The following is a 19,691-nucleotide window of genomic DNA, read 5'->3' on the forward strand; positions in this document are numbered from 1 at the left end:
ATACAGAGAACCAACTGGTAATTGCCAGAGGTGGGGAGCGGGGAGTGGGGGGAAATATATAAAGAGAGTCAAAAACAAACTTTCAGTTATAAAATAAGTCATGGAGATGTAATGTATAGCATGGTGATTACAGTTAATACAGAACTGCATACTTAAAAGTTGCTAAGAGTAAATCTTGAAAGTTCTAATCACAAGAAAAATAATTCCATAACTATGTATGGCGATAAGTTTTAACTAGACTTATGTGGTGACCATTTCACAACACATACAAATAATGAAGCATATTATAACCTGAAACTAATATATGTCAATTATAACCTCAACTAAGCCTCAACTCTGGAAAAATAAATTATAGACGATAAGAACTCCAAGGTGCCTTAATTGTACATAAAAAACAATGTTCAAGAAAATAATTTGCACCCAAAATTTTCAATAAATGTACAGCTTTCTTAAATAACCCCCCCCCAACAGATTTAGCAAATAAATGTCATGAAATAACCAAAAAGTACCTACCTATGTGGTGGACATGAAAGTCAAAGAAAACATTCCCTCAGGAAGTTTAAGTTTTAGTCAGGGGGAGAAATAAATTTGTGGGAATTACCATAAAGGCAAATAACGTGCAGAAAAAAGACAAGATGAAAGTGTGCTATAGGAAGCCATAGAGGAAATGATTCATAAAGCAAGCTCTGCCTTGAAGGAGGAGTCAAAATTTTATAAGACAACAAAAGTGAAAGCAATATTCAAGACGCAGAAAAATAGGTATACAGCCAATACACTGGGCTTGAGGGAGACAAGAAGTCTAACCTACTCAGCACTATGAGGAAAGTTGGAAAATAATGTACATAGGAAAGGTATAGATACATTATGGAGCTCCCTGAAAGCCACATAAAGGAGTCTGGAACTGCCAGATATTTAAAATGGGAAGGTGGGGAGCTTTATAAGGATGTGTTTCTTTTCTGCATTAATTACCTCACATTTTGCTTAATTATCTCAATATCTGATTCCTCATTAGGTGGTAAAGTTAAAGAGAATGAGCACCACATCTTATTTACTCATTACATCCCCTACATCTAGCATAGAGCATAATAAGCACTCAATAAATATTGACTGAGTAAATGAAGTGGAGAAGAGTAAACTAATTATAAATATTAATCTGCAGTCATATTAAAGAAGTACTGCATATCTCATGTCACTACACCAAGAAACCTAGGTTAGTTTCCTCTCCCTACTGGGTAGAGAAGAAAATAAGGTCACTGACTCAGAAAGGCAGGTTAGAAAATGGCAGGAGAAGAACATCCTCCTAACAGGTGGAGACAGGGGAGGTGGGAGGCCAATGAGAGCATCACTGTCCTCCTAGTTCATAGGCGAGAGTCAATCAATACTGTCTAAAAGTGAAATATAATGTTCAAACCACTTGAAAAGTTTTACATCATCTCTTCTCCTTAACCTCAGAGGAATTTCTGGGGAAATAACAACCCCTGGAGTGAAAAATCAGTTATTTGAAATTCAGCAATTTCTTCTGTCTCGCTAGTTTTTCTTTTCTATAAAATTCAGTTAGAATTTAAAATGGAAACTATATTATGATTCTATTTTTATAAAAGATATCTCCATATATCTATTCTTCTGTCTGTACATGCACAGAAAGATGTCTAGAATAATTTTCCTCAATGCTACTTTCAGATAGCTGCAGGAGGATTAAAAGTAATGTATGAATGAACAGAGTAATGTATGGAATTGCTGAATCGCTATATTGTACACCTGAAACTAATATAATACTATATGTTACCTCCACTGGAATTAAAATTTTTAAAAATAATGTTGCTTTCAGAGTTAGGAAGAATTTCACTTTATTATAATTTAGTCTCCTGAATCAGTTAATTTCTCTATAATAAAGATAAATCATTGTTTGAAAAAGCAAAGGAAAACAGTGAAGATGACTTTCAAGAGTGAGCAACTGAATAGATGGGTAGGCCACTTAATGAGATGGAAACAGGAGATTTATTTTGTTTTGTTTGTTTTTGTGGGAGGAGATCCAAGAGTTCAGTCTTAGAAATGTTAAGTTACTAACATCTGAGAAATGTATGAATTGAGATGTTAAAAGAGTTGTATATTTGAGTCTGATAGCTCCAAATAATGGTTTAGATTAGGCCTATAAATTGTGGGGCACCTACCGACATAGGTAGGTGGATACTGTATATAAGTAGATGAACTCGGGGTAGAACAAAGAAGAAAAAAGTGCACCCACAACAAAGTCCTGAGTATTGAAAATTTCAGTGATGCTTACAGAATGCAGAAGAGAAAAAACAGCAGCCATAGGAGTGTCACAGAAGCAAAGAGAACTTACACACAGAAAGAAATGGTCCACTATATCAAACGCTGATAGTTATAATTCAAAAGAGAAAAATCCATTACATTCATCAGCATAGAAGCTACAAGCAACTTGAGAAAGATGTGCAATTCTGACAGAGTTACAGAGTCAATGTCAAATCTAAGTGGGCTGAGGAGTAAAGAGAGGTAATCAAGTGGGGACAGTTTACACAGATGTCTTGCTATATGGTGAGAGAAAGAGAAACAGGACAGTGACTTCAAAGATGTGAGGTCAAGGGAAATTTCTTTTTGAGTGTGTTCCATTATAAGATGAAGCATGTGAAGGCATGTCTGCACCCAGATACCAAAATTAGAAAAGGATAGGCTAGAAGTGGAAACAAAGAGAGGAGGAGGGCTAATCAAAGGAGCAGCCTTCTCATATATTAGTCATTTAAAACATAAGATTTGTAGAATCTTGGCAAATAAAAATTCAGAAATTTACATAGAATGTGATGCTACTGAAAAGTGAAAATCCATGTGCCACTAAGCCATATATTAGCCTCATCTAAGTGCTGTGGCACACCTACAGAAAGTGTATGAAACTTACCCTTATTCAGAGGGGAAAGATGAATGGAACAAGCAACGCTAAAGGTAGAAGGCAAATATGTTAATGAGATGATCTATTAAAGGGAATAGTACAACAAAGTTGTACTATTGGAAACAAAATCACTGTAGAAAGTAAAGAAAATGATACAGGTAAGAATCCAAAAAACACACAGAAACATGAGATTTATATAGTACAAAGCTATTATCTAAATTATCACTATTGAACCACACTGACCAACGCTAAACTGAAATTAGTAGAAGAAATTATGTAACTTCAAAAGTAGGACTTAAAAATATAACCAAATAGGGGCACCTAGGTAGCTCAGTCGGTTCAGGTCATGATCATGGCTTGTGAGTGGAGTCTCGCATAGGGCTCTGTGCTGAACGCTCAGAGCCTGGAGTCTGCTTCAGATTCTGTGCCCCTCTCTCACTCTGTCCCTCCCCCACTCATGTTCTCTCTCTCTCTCTCTCAAGAATAAACATTAAAAAAATGTCAAAAAATACAACCAAATATAAGGAGGATGAACTCTGAAATACAATGAAACAAATATATTGTCGAAGAACCGTTAACAAGCACAAAAAATAAAATACAACATTTTCCTCAGAAAAGTGATTTGGTCATTTTCTTTGTCTTAATGCTGATGTTGTAAACAGCAAATTACTTGGCAGCATGTAGAAGACTACTGGGCTACTGAAAACATGAAGACAAAATTAAACACAATAAAACACAAAACTCCTAGAAAACAAGCACAAGTAAGGACACACTTGAAGTACTACTGCTACTACATTCACTACTAACATTTTTGTAGTGCTTGCTACATGCCAAGCACTGTAATAAGTCCTTTTAATTTTTCTTATGTAATTATCGTAATAACTCTGTGAGGAAAAGAATATAATTTTCCTTCATTTTACTGATGGGTAACTGAGATCCCACCTCACACAACTAGCAAAGAGCAGACAGTCTGACTCCAGAGGCCATGTTGCTAACCTAACCACCACACTACAAAACTCTAGTACACGATCAACAATGCGATGACAAAGTTTCTCATGTAGAACAAAATGACTCCATTTGGTTATTGTACTCCATTTGAAGAAAACACACACTATGCAAATTAACATTTTATTCCCAGGAGCATGTTACTTCTTGGATTGCTTTTTACAGGACTTAAAAATCATTTTGTTTTTAAACAAGAACTCTAGAGAAAAATACTATTCTTTATACGTAAAAAAAAAAAAAAAAAAAAAAAAAAAAACAGAAAAGAAAACATTCACTCACTGTATCAGTAACAAGAGGCCAGAATCTATATTCTATAATTACAAAACTCAGAAATACACCTGCAATGCAAAAGGAGGTTCTACTGAATAGATTTTTCTTAGTATTCTTCATCACTGCTTGCTATATGTTATATCTGATACTATACATGAAAAGTTAGAATTTAATGTGAAAATACATCTTGAGATGAAGGACACACCATTCAAAGAACTATAATAGTTACAGTTTTTTCTACCTTCTTTAAACTAAAAAGTCCAAAAATGAAGCACAGCTATTAATGGTAAAACAAAAAAAAAAAAAAAAACCATTTGAGTATGTATTATATTATATACATGTATATATATACACACACACACCATCAGAAATTCTAATTTTAGAATATTCTAATTGCTTTATTTCTTAGGTAGATCATTCTCACTGTCTCCCTCCCTGTTGTCTAAAAAAGGGACTTTGCTAGTAGAAAGGGGATAAAAAATCACAAACCTCTGAAAATAGAAAATGCCTTAAATAAAGCTGTTTTTAAAAGTGGTAATTTATAGATAGGAAAACAAATTAAAGGTCTATATATGACCAAAACGTTTACCAGAAAGATTTAAACCTCAGGAAACTGAAGTTAAGGAGTAATGGTTAACATCAAGGAGCAAAATTTGAGCCTCAAGATAAATCATGTATTTTCAAGCTTCTTTTCAAGTCTCTATTATGGAAGGAATCCCATCAAATACAATCCCAGGGAAGCCCCAGTTGACTCCTGAGTAAACTGAAAAGTCTGCAAAATGCCTCTTTTTAAAGAGGTGTTTGTAACGTAAATTGAACAAAAGACATGGTAATAACACAGAACCTAAACATAGCCAAAAGCCATAATATAAAAACCTAATAGCTGTATTTATTTTATCTATGATGTTACAAATTACTTTTAGACATCCTTAAAATTAGCTTATTTTAAATATTTTTTGGAAGTATATAGAATATATGCTTGACTGTTCTGCAAGATAGAAAATATATCTCAAGGGGCGCCAGGGTGGCTAAGTCAGTTAAGTGTCCCACCCTTGGTTTTGGCTCAGATCTGTTTGTGATCAAGCCCCGCATCAGGCTCTGTGCTGACAGTATAGAGCCTGCTTGGGATTCTTTCTCTCTTTCTCTCTCTGCCCCTCTCTCCCTCTCTCATGCTTGCACTATTTCACCAAATAAAAAAAAATTTAAAAAAAAGAAGAAAAGAAAATGTATCTCAGGTAAAATTTAGCACCTTACCTTAGACCAAAGATGTGTGACTGTTCATAGTTGAATAAAGAACGAATCTTCGCTTCTGAATTCAAAAGTATAAGTCTATCTATAATATCCTGAAAAAGAAAGACTTGGAGTGAGAATATGCTGGACAAGTCATTTAAAAAAAAAAAAAATCAACAAATATTTATTTAGATCTTTGGTTCTCAAACTTGGCTTTACATTTGATCACCTAGGTAGAAAAAAAAAAAAGTTATTAAATGCCCAAGTCTCTCCCCTAGAGATTCTGAATTAATTGGTCTGGGTGTGTCTGGACATTAAGATTTGTCAAAGCTCTTGAAATGAGTCATCTAATGTTTACCCAAAGGGGAGAATCGCTAGTTTATACCCCATTCTGCTAATCTGTGAGCAACTTATGCAGCCAGCTAAATACTGATTACACTGCGGAAAATGTAAACTACTCTGAAAACCAAATACGAAATCTACAAGATTTCATGTGAAGCATGAACAGTGGGCTGCTAGTTTTATCTAGTAGCTATCTGAGATTTTGTTGATAGTCTCTCCACGTGTAAATCAGTGGTTTCCAACCCTCGTTGAACATTGGAAGCACTTAGAGAACTGTAAAAAAAAAAAAGTATATATAAATATACATATATAAATAATGCCCAGGCTCTACCCCAGCAAGTCACTATCCTTGGGAGTTAAGATTCTGGCATTCATATCCTTTTAAAAGATTCCCAAGTTGTTACGATGTGTAGACAGGCTTAAAATCATGATGCAAGTGCTGAGAGAATCAGATGAGCCAGGTGCCACCCGCCATCTCAAGCACTGACAATGTAAGCCTACAATATGCACAGTTTCGAGCACTCCCTAAAAGTCTTTCTTTTTATAATGCTCTGCTTTGTGTAGATCTTTGGGTTTAGGCCTAAGAAATGTATTCATAGGGGCACCTGGGTGATTCAGTCAGTTAAGTGTCTGACTTTGGCTCAGGTCATGATCTCCCAGTTCGTGGGTTTCAGCCCCGTGTCAGGCTTTGCACTAGCAGCTCAGAGCCTGGAGCCTGCTTCGGATTCTGTGTCTCCTTCTCTTTCTGCCCTTCCCATGCTCATGCTTTGTGTCTCTCTTGCAAAAATAAATTTAAAAAAAAAACATTAAAAAAAATGTATTCATAAATAAAATGTATTCATAAATAAGTACTTGTCTCTCTCATTGTTCATTTTCCTGACCAAGAAACTTGCCACCCTCCAGTATGTTCAAACTGAAGACATTTCCACGACCAGTAAGATAAAAGGAAGGTTTTGCTAGGGAGTAAAGTGATGTAATATTGACTGAGGTCTATGTGGATGATAGTGCAAATGTCATAACATCAAATAAGAGGCATGGAAAGGACTTTGCAAGGATGAGGAAGTAATGAATCTCTGAAAATAACATTTGAAAAATACTAATTGAAACAGAGTAAAAACTGGATTTAGTGTCAACTTGTACAGTAAAGGTTTATACATAACACTCAGGAATGCATTTATTACCATTCTACAGATATCTAGTAAAGATGTGTAAATACTAGCACAAGAGTTTACAATCAGCAAATATTAAATCAGCTGCCTAACAAGAATAAAAAGATTACTATCTTAAAATCTGTGATTTTGTCTGCTTCTTAGTTGGGCGTTCCTTGTTTCAAACATGACAGAACATGAGCTAAGTAACTCATTCATATTCCCAGCTTCATATTCAGATTTTCAATAATTTGCCCACTCTCTCCTTTTTCCTAATTTCTTCTCTGACAGTCTTGTTTAGCTATGGTGATGGAGCCATGGAGTCCTCCCTGACTTCTCAGCCACCTGGATACTATTAAGTAGTCTCTGTAGTATACCTATGGAGAAACTTGTTTGCTATGTGTTCCTATATTTTTACTGTTTAAAATAATTTAAGAAATGATTATCACTGTTTTTATTATAGTCTTCACAGATTAATCTAGAATTACGTATCACTGGCTTTCTCTTACCTAAGAGAAGAGAATCTGCCAGTCTGTTCTATGCATAGAAGCTTCTGGAAGGTTTACTATTGATTTCTCTTCATTAGTAGGATTCTAGCATAGGTGACTGAAATTTGTCCAATCATCTGAACACTAAGCTCACTAAGACTTTGATAGCCAGTGACACTCCGGGACTCTATAAAGTTGTAGTTTCAAATCTTAAGTACTAGATATTTTAAGAATAAAAGAGATAGAGAATGTATTATCAGCAAGCTAATGGAAGAGTAGATTGCAGTGATCTATCAACGATAATGCATTTTCAGAGAACAAATGTTACGGTAAATAATTTGTTCTTTAAAGAGGATTACATTGATGGATCACCACTTAGGGAAGAAAATTAAACTCCTGAGAAGCCTGCCTTATGGAGAACTTCAGTTTCTAAGCTCTGCAACGTGTGTCAATAAGGCAATCAGTTTTCTAAATCAAGCAGCAGCTTCCCAACAAAGAGCCAATGCAAGTAACACTTTGGACTCTCTCTCTCTCTCTCTCTCTCTCTCTCTCTCTCATACTCACACACACACAAAGAAGAAAAAAAGAAGAAGAAAAAGAAAAGAAGAAAAAGGAAAACAACTCTGAAAGTCTTTAAAGGATACTGTCCAGCTGGAGAATAAGTTCAATAGGACAAACTGAGACCAAGAGTAGAAAAACAAAGGAATATCCATTCACATAAATACATACATGTTTGCCCGCTGTTTACATGTGTCCCAATGGTCATGTGTGTGTTATCTGACCCTTTTTACTTCAGAAAGAGATAAGTGAAAGAGGAGGAGGGGGCACCCGGGTGGCTCAGTCAGTCATGATCCCAGGGTTATGGGATCAAGCCCTGCATCCAGCTCTGCACTGAGCATGGAGACTGCTTAAGATTCTCTCTGCTCTCCTCTGCTCCTCCCCTGATTTCTCTATATAAAATTAAAAAAAAAAAAAAAAAAAAAAAAAAGGTGCGGGGTAGGTCGATCAAAATGTCAGTATTTCTGCACCTGCACCATTAGAAGTGGCTTGTGACTGGTTAGCCCAGGCACATCCATCAACAAAACTCAACCTGTAAGGTTCTTCCTTGGGATTTTTCAACTCAGACGGGTCTCAGTACATTCTGGCCACTATAACAGAGTACCATAGGCTGGGTGGTTTATAAACAACAGAAATTTTATTTCTTATAGTTCTGGATGCTGAGAAGTCCAAAAATCAAGGCACCAGAAGATTTTTTTTCTGGCAAGGATCCACTTTCTAGTTCACAGTCCTCTTTTCACTTTGCCCTCACATGGCAGAAGGGATGAGCAATTTCCCTGGAGTCTTTTTTTTTTTTTTTAAGGCACTAATCACCTCCGAAAGGCCCACTTCCAAATATCACATTGGGGATTAAGTTTCAAAACACGAATTTTGGGGGTATACATTCAATCTATAGCAGGGAGGTAGAGGAAAAGGCCACTCTCCTGTTTGGTGTCATACTGAGCTAAACTGTGACTCCAACAAACAATACATCCATATCCTAATCCAAGAGTAGAAAAACAAGGAATAACTTAGGACTGTTCCCTATTTGGAAAAAGTGTTTTCAGAAGTAATTAACAATTCTAAAATCATCCTAGATTAACCCAAATAGGCCTTAAGACTGGTAAAAACATCCCTATAAGAAAAAGACGAAGGGAAATTTAAGGCAGAGAAAGGAGAAAGCCCTGTGAAGATGGAGGCAGAAACTGGAGTTATGTGGTAATAAGACATGAAATGCCTGGAACCAGAAGCTGGAAGAGGCAGAGAAGGCTTCTCCCCCTGGAGTCTTTGGAGGGAATGTGGCCCTATAACACCTGGACTCTAACTGTAACAGAATAAATTTCTGTTGTTTTCAGCTACACAGTGTGTGGAATTTGTTATGGCAGCCTTAGGAAACAAGGACAAGGGGAGATGGTGAAGACGTCAGTACAGAGTGACAGGTAGTCCCATGTACTCTCCAACAGAGAACACCATCTGGAGAAGAAAGCACTAATGATAATTACAGCAGACAATTATATAGCGTTTTTTTATATGCGAAGCAGTGATTTAAACTTTTATATTTCATTTAATTCTCACAACAACCTTGGGATAGGAATGTTTACTGCCCTCTTTTAACAGAAAACTAAAATTTATCTTGTCTGAAGTGACATAGCTTATAAAAGGCAGAACTGGTAATCTAATCCAGGCAGTCTGGCTTCAGAATGCAATCTTTTAACCACTGCACTATGTACAGCTTTCAATAAAACCAAGATAGTGGGCGGTAACAGGGCAAGTGGACATAGAGAGACAGACAGATGTGGACCTGACTACATTCAAAGTTCTATTTCTACTTGTCCCTGTTTTTTGTTTTGTTTTTTGTACTGTGGCATAATGAAGTCCACAAGTATTTTATTTAGCATATACTGCACATCTACTCTGTGCCAAGCATTATGCCAAGTACTGCAAACATATTCTTATCATTGAAAAAAGAGCTGAAAGATCATGTACTACAACCATCCAAAGGTCCTTGGATCCGATTTACATTACTTCCACCAAGAACAACTCAGGATGAGGAAATCACAGAATCCCAAGGCAGTCCACCCCACTTTAGTCAGCTCCGACAATTAGCAAGTTCTTCCTTCGGTTAATTCATTGTTTACACTCCTCAGTTATGTTAAGGGAACTATAATTAGCTAATATGGATTACTCCTGTCACTTGTACTGGCATCTTTGTTTCCCAGCTATCTCTCACCTTGCAACCACACAAGCTGCAGATATTGTTTAGATCTGGAAAATTGTGAGTCAATAAATTTCCTCTTCTGCTAAAACTAATTCAAACTGAGTTTCTCAATAACCAAAGGGGCCCCACCTAATACATCATTTATTTAACTGCAAATTAAGTGATAGGAACTGAAAAGCAATCAAAGATTGTATGTGTTAGAGGGAAAGAGTATTTTGTGTCATTGACCTTTAATTTACTAAAGTACAACTTGAAAGTTGTTTGTAGGGCCTAGAATTTTGGTAGATAATTGATATGAAATCATGAGAAGTTAGGCCTAACATCCCCAAAATATAATGAATTCCTTAAAACTAAGAAAGAGAACACAAATAGAAAAATAGTAAAAACAAATTGAAAGACCAATGAGAAGAAGTCAATGGCCATTAAGCATATGAAAAAATGTTCTGTTCACGAGAAAAACATACACTAATACTTTTCTCTTGTCAGACAAATATCTGAATGTCTGATCATATAAACTTCTTAATGAAGCTGCTAGAAAACAGTCACTACAGTATCTCATTGATGGGAAAGCAGAGGATTATTCTCCATGGATGGAAATCTAGTGGTACATTCCAAAATTACAAATGAACATACCTTTCAACCCAATGATCCCACTTCTAGAAATCTAGCCCAATGATACTAAAATAGGCAGAATTTAAGACGGCCCCAAGATTCTTAAACCTAATGCACGTATTGCTGTGAAGAGATTTTTGCAGAAGTCCTTAATTGATTTTAAAATAGGAGATTATCAGGGCACCTAGGTGGCTCAGTCAGTTAAGCATCCAACTCAATTTCAGCTCAGGTCAGGGTTGTGAGATCAAGGCTTGAGTTGGGCTCTGTGAAGCCTGCTTAAGATTTTCTCTCTCTCCCTCTACCGCTCATTCATTCTCTCTCAAAAAAAAAAAAAAAAAAAGATTAACAGAGTGGCTCTGATATTATCACAGGAGCCATTTACAAGCAAAGAATTTTCTCAGGCTGGTCACAGAAAACAAAGTCAAAGAGACTCAAAGCATGAGAGGAATTTCCCACCAGGGAGGTTATTCACAGTTGAAATAGGAAGGGGGCCACAGTACAAAGCTCCAGGAACAATACCTGGTGCTCCAAGTGCCAGCAGGAAACCAGGCACTTCAGTCCTAAAACCTAAGAAACTTCCCTCTCCCCAGAATTAATTTGGAATTGAATTTTTCTCCCAGGGCCTCCAGATGAGCACTTAATCTGGCCAACACCTTGATTTCAGGTTTATAATACTCTCAGCAGAAAACCCAGGCACACAGCGCTAGACTTCTGACATGCAAAACCGTGAGCTCATAAATGGGTAGTTTTAATGTGCCAAGTTTGTAGCGATTTGTTATGCAGCAACGAAAAAATATATATATACATAGGCATACTGGTAAATATAATAAATATAAGCCAAGCTATTAATTGAGGCATAACTTATAATGACAAAAACTTAAAGAACCCAAGTGACCACCAGTAGATGACTGGATGTATAAACCCCAGCACATCCATACACCACTGTACTATGCATTTGTTAAAAGGGGTAAGGGAAGAGCTCTATATACTTCTATATAGTAATCTAAAAGACAAAGAATTAAAAGAAACATTGTTTATAGCATACTATCTTTTGCTTAAGTCTGAACGGGAATAAAATATATTCTTTTTTAATGTAACAATTGAAGGATAAACCAAAAACTAACAAAAAGTGTTAGCTATAAGACAGTGCTATAAAATACTACTTTCTGCAATGATGGAAATGTTCTCTCTCTGTGCTACCCAATGTGGTAGGCATTGGCCATCTATGGCTAGTGGGCACTTGAAAACCTGAAGTGTTGATAGAAACGAAAGGAAAAAAGTTTCTAGCTTTATTGAGTTGTAATTAATATAAATTTAAATAGCTACACAGAACTAGTGGCTATATAGTGAAGATCAAACACATGGGGAGAAAGAACAAAGGGGATTCATACATAAGCACTTTCTATAAATATACCTTGTTATATATTGGAATCACAAACTGTAAAAGAACATTAATCATGTAATAATTGAAAAGACAAAATTAAGGCAAAAGATAAAACCACCTCTCAATTTAAAACATTCTAAAACAAATCTATCAAGTTAGTGGCATAACCGGGCATTTATTTTGATTTATTTTGATTGTAAATCCTTGGTGGCATATACTCTAAGGACAAAATTAACTGAAATGAAATGTCAATATGTATGCACTAATCTTATAACTATTATATGTACATTGTACAATAAAAGCAAGTAAGTAGTTTTGTTCATGTTATTAGTAACCAAGCTTTTTGGTAAAAGAAAAATATATGAAAAAATATTAATATAGGTTCATGATGAATTTCTCTTCTAAAAAAAATAATAAATACTGGGGCACCTGGGTGGCTCAGTCAGTTAAGCGTCCAACTCTTGATTTCAGCTCAAGTCATGATATCATGGTTCGTGAGATCGAGCCCAGTATCAGGCTCTGTGCTGACAGCATGGAGCCTGCTTGAGATTCTCTCTCTCCTTCTCTCTCTACCCCTCCCCTGCTTGCGTGCTCTCTTTCTCTCAAAATAAATAAACTTAAAAAACAAAATACTTATTCTCCTCAGCTAGCCCCCAAAAGGACTAGAAATAATGACAACCCTAAACAATGAATATTTCTAGTTTCCAAGTTATAGCTTCTAACTAGCAATTCTTAATAAAAAAAAACAACAACTCTTTGAAGATGGTGGATTCCAGGTCTGAGCTAGAAAATGTATACAATGAGCCTGGAGCATCTTATATGAGAAAGAAATATATCAAACAGGAATAAGTACAAGTCAAAAGGACTCAGCAGTCAAAGGAACATCTTGAGTATCAAAAGCAAGATGACTGGGGCACCTGAGTAGCTCAGTCAGTTTAGCGTCTGACTCTTGATTTCATCTCAGATCATGATTTCATAGTTTGTGGGTTCCAGCCCTGTGTCGGGAATCTCCTACTTGGGATTCTCTCTCTCCTGCTCTCTCTACCCCTCTCCTGCTTACTTTCTCTCTCACTCTCTCTCTCTCTCTCCAAGTAAATAAATAAACTGAAAAAAAAAAAAAGCAATAATGACTTCACTGGATTGAAACATACATATATATATGGTATATGTTATGGTAATTATTATATGGAAATAAATAATAAAACATCCCTTTTGGAGATTTTGGAGAGCACCATTTTGGAGAGCACCAATTCACTACTCTGAGAATATCTAAATAGTCAAGCATTTAATCTGATATTCTTATAAGAAACTTTTTTAGGTTTTCCTTTATTAAACAATTCCAGTTAAATACACAAAGAATGGCAGAACTAGAATCACCATTTCATATCTCCTGGTGAAATAGTGAATCAATGCAACCCAGGACAAATAACCAGTTTTTCCAATAAATCAAGGGCATGGACACAGAACAGTTATAGAATAAAGACTTAAAAGACATAATAACTAAATACAATTTATATATTTTGTTTGGATCATGACTTGGCCAACCATAAAAAGAAAAAAAAAAGACATCTTCGATAAAAAGGAAACGTATATAGAAAACTTATTAGATAATATTAAGGGATTATACCTAACATCTTGGATATGACTAAAGCCACAAGGGTTTACAAGGCAGTAATTCAAAAAAAGGCAAAAACAAAACAAAAAACTCAGAGGTCCTTATTAGAGATGCATACTTATTTATTTACAGATAAAATGACATTATGCCCAAAATATGCTTTATAATTCTCCAGGAAAAAAAAACAAACAAACAAGCAAAATGCAGGAGTAAAGGAAACTGGAGACAAATAGAGACACTGACAGAACAGTGACAAAAGCCGCAGTTTAGTGTTGAGTATATGGGAGTTCATTATACCATTTTTTTTTAAGTTTGAAAGTGTCCACAAAAGAAAGCCCATGTGCAAATACACACACACACACACACACCTCCTCAGCTTAACTTCCTAAGGTTCATGCCATGGAACTCCCAATGAGACAGATACTGAATTTAAATTATTTTAAATAAAGCCTAAGAAGAGCCAAACTCATTAAGAGTCAATAAACCATTAATTAAACAGTGAAGTTATTGAGAACCTACCATGCTCACAGTAGCAAAAGAAAAACAAAACAACCAACTTGCTAGACTTTCAGGGCAAAAGACAAAATATAGTTCCTCTTCTCATGGAACTATAAGGGGAAACAAATGCAAAAATAATTATAAAATAATGTGACATATGAGAAGACTTCACAGAAAGAGTAAAGCAGGAAAAATGAGGAGATACTATCTAGTCAAAAGGCAAGGTTATATAGCTTCCAGATTCCAGAGAAAGGAAGAAACTGTCTAAAGATCCTGGAGGTCAGAGAGTGGAAGGTGACAAGAGAAAAAAGAAGGCTTTGAGAAATAAGGAGAAACTGTATGTCATGCAAAGGAATATAACTACACATGGAGGTAAAGGGAAATCAGCAAAGATTTTAAATAGAATTACTGCATCCAGTTTTCATTTCTAAAGGATCACTTTGAAAATAAATTAGCATGAGGATAATTTACAGATTGAGACAAGAGGGAAAAAAACAGGATCACACTGAAGTAATCTAGACAAGAAATGAGGGTTTGAACTTTCTTACACCATACACAAAAATATATACAAAATGGATGAAAGACCTAAATGTGAGACAGAAAACTATCAAAATCCTACAAGGAGACAATAGGCAGCAACCTCTTTGACCTTGGCCACAGCAAGGGAAATAAAAGCAAAAATGAACTCTTGAGACCTCATCAAGATGAAAAGCTTCTGCACTGCAAAGAAAATAATCAACAAAACTAAAAGGCAACCAACGGAATGGGAAAAGATATTTGCCAATGACATATCAGATAAAGGGTTAGTATCAAAAATCTATAAAGAACTTAACCAAACTTTACAGCTGAATAACAAATAATCCAGTGAAGAAATGGGCAAAAGACATGAATAAACATTTCTCCAAAGAAGACATCCAGATGGCTAACAGACACATGAAAAAATGCTTAACATCACTCATCATCAGGGAAATACAGATCAAAACCACAATGAGATACCACCTCACACCAGTCAGAGTAGCTAAAATCAACAACTCAGGAAACAACAAATGTTGGTGAGGATGTGAAGAAAGGGGAAAACTTTTGCACTGTTGGTGGGAAAGCAAACTGGTACAGCCATTCTGGAAAATACCATGGAGGTTCCTTAAAAAATTAAAACTAGAACTACCCTACAACCAAGCAATTGCACTAGTAGGAATTTATCCAAAGGATACAGAGTGCTGATTTGAAGGGGCACATGCACCCCAATGTTTATAGCAGCACTATCAACAATAGCCAAATTATGGAAAGAGCCCAAACGTCCATCAACTGATGAATGGATAAAGAAGATGTGGTTTGTATATACAATGGAAAACTGCTCGGCAACAAAAAAGAATGAAATCTTGCCACTTGCAATGATGTGAATGGAACTGGAGGGTATTATGCTAAGTGAAATAAGGCAGTCAGAGATAGACAGATATCATATGATTTCACTCATATGTGGAATTTGAGAAACTTAACAGATGACCATAGGGGAAGGGAAGGAAAAATAAGATAACAGAGGGAGGCAAACCCTAAAAGACTCTTAAATCCAGAGAACAAACTGAGGTTTGATGGGGGTGGAGAGGTAGGGGTAGGGTAGGAAAAATGGGTAATAGGCATTGAGGAAGACATTTGTTGGGATGAGCACTGGACACTGTATGTAAGTGATGAATCACAGGAATCTACTCCTGAAGCTAAGACTACACTGTATGTTAGCTAACTTGAGAATAAAAAAAAAAAAAAAAAAAAAAAGAAGGAAATGAGGGTCTGAGCTAAGGTGGTCTTAACATGAATAGAAAAAAGTAAACAAGATCTAGTCATTAGGAAGGAAACAATCTATAAATGGTGATTAATTACATATATAGAATGAAGTCAACAATGACTTCCAAGTTTCTAGTTCAATCACTGTGAAGATGGTGCCATATGCTGAGATAGGAAAATTGGAAATGAAATTGATTTAGGATAGAAAAAAATTATATTCAGTTATAGAAGTGGTAAGACTAAGATGCCCATGAGTTTTCAGATGTTCATTATCTGGCAGAAATCTGAGTATAGATCTGACAGCGAAGTGAGCGATATAGGTCAGAGAGCTGTCAGTAAACAACTAAAAGCCACAGTATTGGAGAAGATCAATCTGGAGGACAGAAGAGAGAAAGAGAATACAAAGGAAGTCTCCACAAAGGAGACTCTATAGATAAGACCATAGAAGCTGGAAGAGAAACAGAAGTGCCACAGTCATAGGAGAGAGCGACACAGAACAGTGGATCAACTGTGCTGAAAGCTGCCAGGTGGTAAATTAGGTTAAAGGAAGGAAGAGGTTTCAGTGGATTAAGAACTTCTGTATTTATTCTGACTTTTGGCAGAACAATTTCAGTTAAGTAGTTGAACAAGATGCCAGATTATAGTGCTTTCCAGAGTTGACAGAAGAGAAAGAAGTAGAGACTTCAAGTATAGGTAATTTTTTTAGGAGGTTTTTTCTTTTTTTTTGGTGGGGGGGAAGGAAGGAAGGAGAAGAAAACCATAGGATAGTAGCTATAAGAAGACACAGGTCAAGGGAGATGTTCTTTGTTTTTAATAGGAGAGTTTAAACACGTTTAAATGATGAGAAGTAGCTATTCTTCTACATGGTTAAAATGTAATATCCATTTGAAGAAGTAGAATAACAAAACTATTTGCAGTTAAGTGTTTTAATACTAAAAGACAAAGCCTTCCCTAAGTGTAAAGATAATCTTTGAATGCACACTATAGATATCAATGAAAACTTGAGAACAAACATACAAGCCATTTGTTCTAGATTAAATAATGCAACTAATATGCATTTGTTTCCCCTAATTGATTTCAACAAAGGCAATAATTTTATGAATATTAAAAAAAAAAAAAACTATTCACTGGACATCTATGTGCTAGATAAATGATAAGAAGGACTACGATATCCTACTTGCTCCCAGGCACTCACGGTGTAGTAAGGAAGACAAAACACCTATATTGCTCATTGTAAAACTACTTAAGAAGTGCTGAGATATAAGTAAGCACAAGACAAAATTGAAACACTTCAAGGAAAATATAAATTAAAACCTCAACAACAGAAGTACCTATCTTTATATTTTGTTCATAAAATTATCAAAAAACTCCAAGAGTACAGAAAGTTTTAAAAAATGAAAATGTTTAGGGGCGCCTGGGTAGCTCAGTCAGGTGAGTATCCAACTTCAGCTCAGGTCACGATCTCGCCGTTCATGAGTTCGAGCCCCACGTTGGGCTCTGTGAAGACAGCTCAGAGCCTGGAGCCTGCTTCAGATTCTTTGTCTCCCTCTCTCTCTGCCCCTCCCCACTCGTGCTCTGTCTCACTCTCTCTCTCAAAAATAAACATTAAAAAAATTAAAGGAAAAAGAAAATGTTTAGGGTTAAAAGTATTCAAATGGGCAAAACTATAGAAAAAACAATAACACACATGACAAAGTGTCCACAAAATAAGATTAATAGAATTTGAGTGTTAATTAAGTCTTTATGAATACATGAATATACATTATTTTGTGTATTTAATTTATAAACTTACCCAAAGATGAGGAATTAAGTATCTCTAAATGATTAAGAAAAGTTACCCATTTGGGAGTATGAATATGAAAAAAGTCTCAAATAAATATGTATATACTGCCCTCATGGGGTAGTATTATGTAGTTCATTAAAATATAAGCAAAAAATGTATTGGACCCCTTGGATATAATTTAATCCTAATTACCCTAACCAATGAGGAAGCAATACTAGTGTGACTAATAATATAAACCATACATATTTCTATTTATGCCAAGTTTCTTTCCTGGCTGGGGAGCATTAACTTTGTATTCCAGTAGGTACTGTAACTTTTGGGCAACGTGGATCAAAAATTCCATGCACAGATAATTCAGAGCTAACATTCCATGGGTAAATCAAATCAGCCTTTAAATGCCATTAAATAATGTTCCTTCTTTTTTAACTTTTTCATGTTTATTTATCTTTGAGAGAGAGGGAGAGACAGAGCATGAGTGGGGGAGGGGCAGAGAGACAGGGAGACACAGAATCTGAAGCAGCCTCCAGGCTCTGAGCTGTCAACACACAGCCCAACAGGGCTCGAACCCACGAACAGTGAGATCATGACCTGAGCTGAAGTCGGACACTTAACGGACTGAGCCACCCAGGTGCCCCAGTAACATTCCTTTTTTTCTATCAAACTACATTGTACTACAAATCTCATTTATAAAAGGTAAAGACTAAAAGAAAATGACTTACGATAACACATGTTGGGACTTCACGAAGAGAATATTCTGCTTTATTAGGAAGCTCTCGATTGCCTACCAGCTCATAAACAGCAGGATAAGGTAACAAGTTCACCAGTCCTAGAAAACACTAGGCAGAGAAGAGAGAAAACACAGTCATTTAAACGCTTCATTTTTTCAACCACATCCATAAAAGAGTCATAAACATAGTTTTATAGGACTATAACTGTGAGGGTTAATTTTTTTAATAAGCCTAATTAATCCACATAAATGTGAATTATATGCATGTTAAGTACCAAATAGTTAACATCAGCAATAATCTATGTGCTGATAACACATAGCAATAGTAACAGAATATACAAGAGTTGGAAAAGGTTATAAAATGTCTTGTATCTCTTGAAAAGTTTTTTTTTAATGTTTATTTAGAGAGAGAGAGAGAGAGAGAGAATGAGCACGAGTTGGGGAGGGGCAGAGAGAGAGAAGGAGACACAGAATCTGAAGCAGGCTCCAGGCTCTGAGCTGTCAGCACAGAGACCAATGAGAGGCTTGAACTCAAGGACCGTGACATCATGACCCGAACCAAAGCCAGATGCTCAACCAACTGAGCCACCCAAGCATCCCAATAAGTTTGGTTTTTAGGAAAAAATGAAATGATCCATCTTTCTCACTCTTTGCATTGTAATAATCAATGTGTAAGAAATACAAGAGAGTAACACTTTGGGGCTCTGAAGCAAAATGGTAAGTTCTATATATACTTGCACTCAGATCACAAGGCCATCTTTACCCTTTACATTCATTGGAAATCCAACTAATCTAAATATTATAGTTAATTTTTAAAAGTCATGGCTTTCCTATCAAAACCAGCTCATTTTCTGGTGCAATCTTAATAAATTAATCTCTCCACTAAGTTTTTAACCTCTCATTCTCATTTCGTCTTACTAAAAGCAACCTGAGTATTTGGATCCCTGCACAAAAGCATGCAGTGGTTTCCCATCACTAACCATCAAGTCTAATAACCTCCTTAGCATGACTTTCAAGGCACCTTACTAATTGATACCTTTCTTCTCTTCACATAGTCAAAAGCCTCCTTTCCCATTATCCCTCAGCAGGAAGTCACCACTTCAGTCAGTTGAAACTTCCTGTGGTCTCCTTCAAGTGACTGCCACATACG

At 36.0% G+C, this 19,691-nt stretch overlaps 1 protein-coding gene across 4 annotated transcripts in view; it reads right to left on the bottom strand.

Annotated features, from left to right (window-relative positions):
- The window catches only part of TBC1D32 (TBC1 domain family member 32), a 199,943-nt gene that overhangs the window by 91,906 nt on the left and 88,346 nt on the right, over positions 1-19,691 (bottom strand). For all 4 annotated transcript variants that reach the window (XM_042987091.1, XM_007078680.3, XM_042987089.1 and 1 more), the window contains exons 22-23: positions 18,534-18,650; positions 5,435-5,523 (exon numbers count right to left, since the gene is read on the bottom strand). In XM_042987091.1, coding sequence (XP_042843025.1) covers positions 5,435-5,523; positions 18,534-18,650 — 206 coding nt within the window. The remainder of the gene's footprint in view (positions 1-5,434; positions 5,524-18,533; positions 18,651-19,691) is intronic.

Source organism: Panthera tigris, chromosome B2, assembly GCF_018350195.1.
Source record: "Panthera tigris isolate Pti1 chromosome B2, P.tigris_Pti1_mat1.1, whole genome shotgun sequence".
NCBI lineage: Eukaryota > Metazoa > Chordata > Mammalia > Carnivora > Felidae > Panthera > Panthera tigris.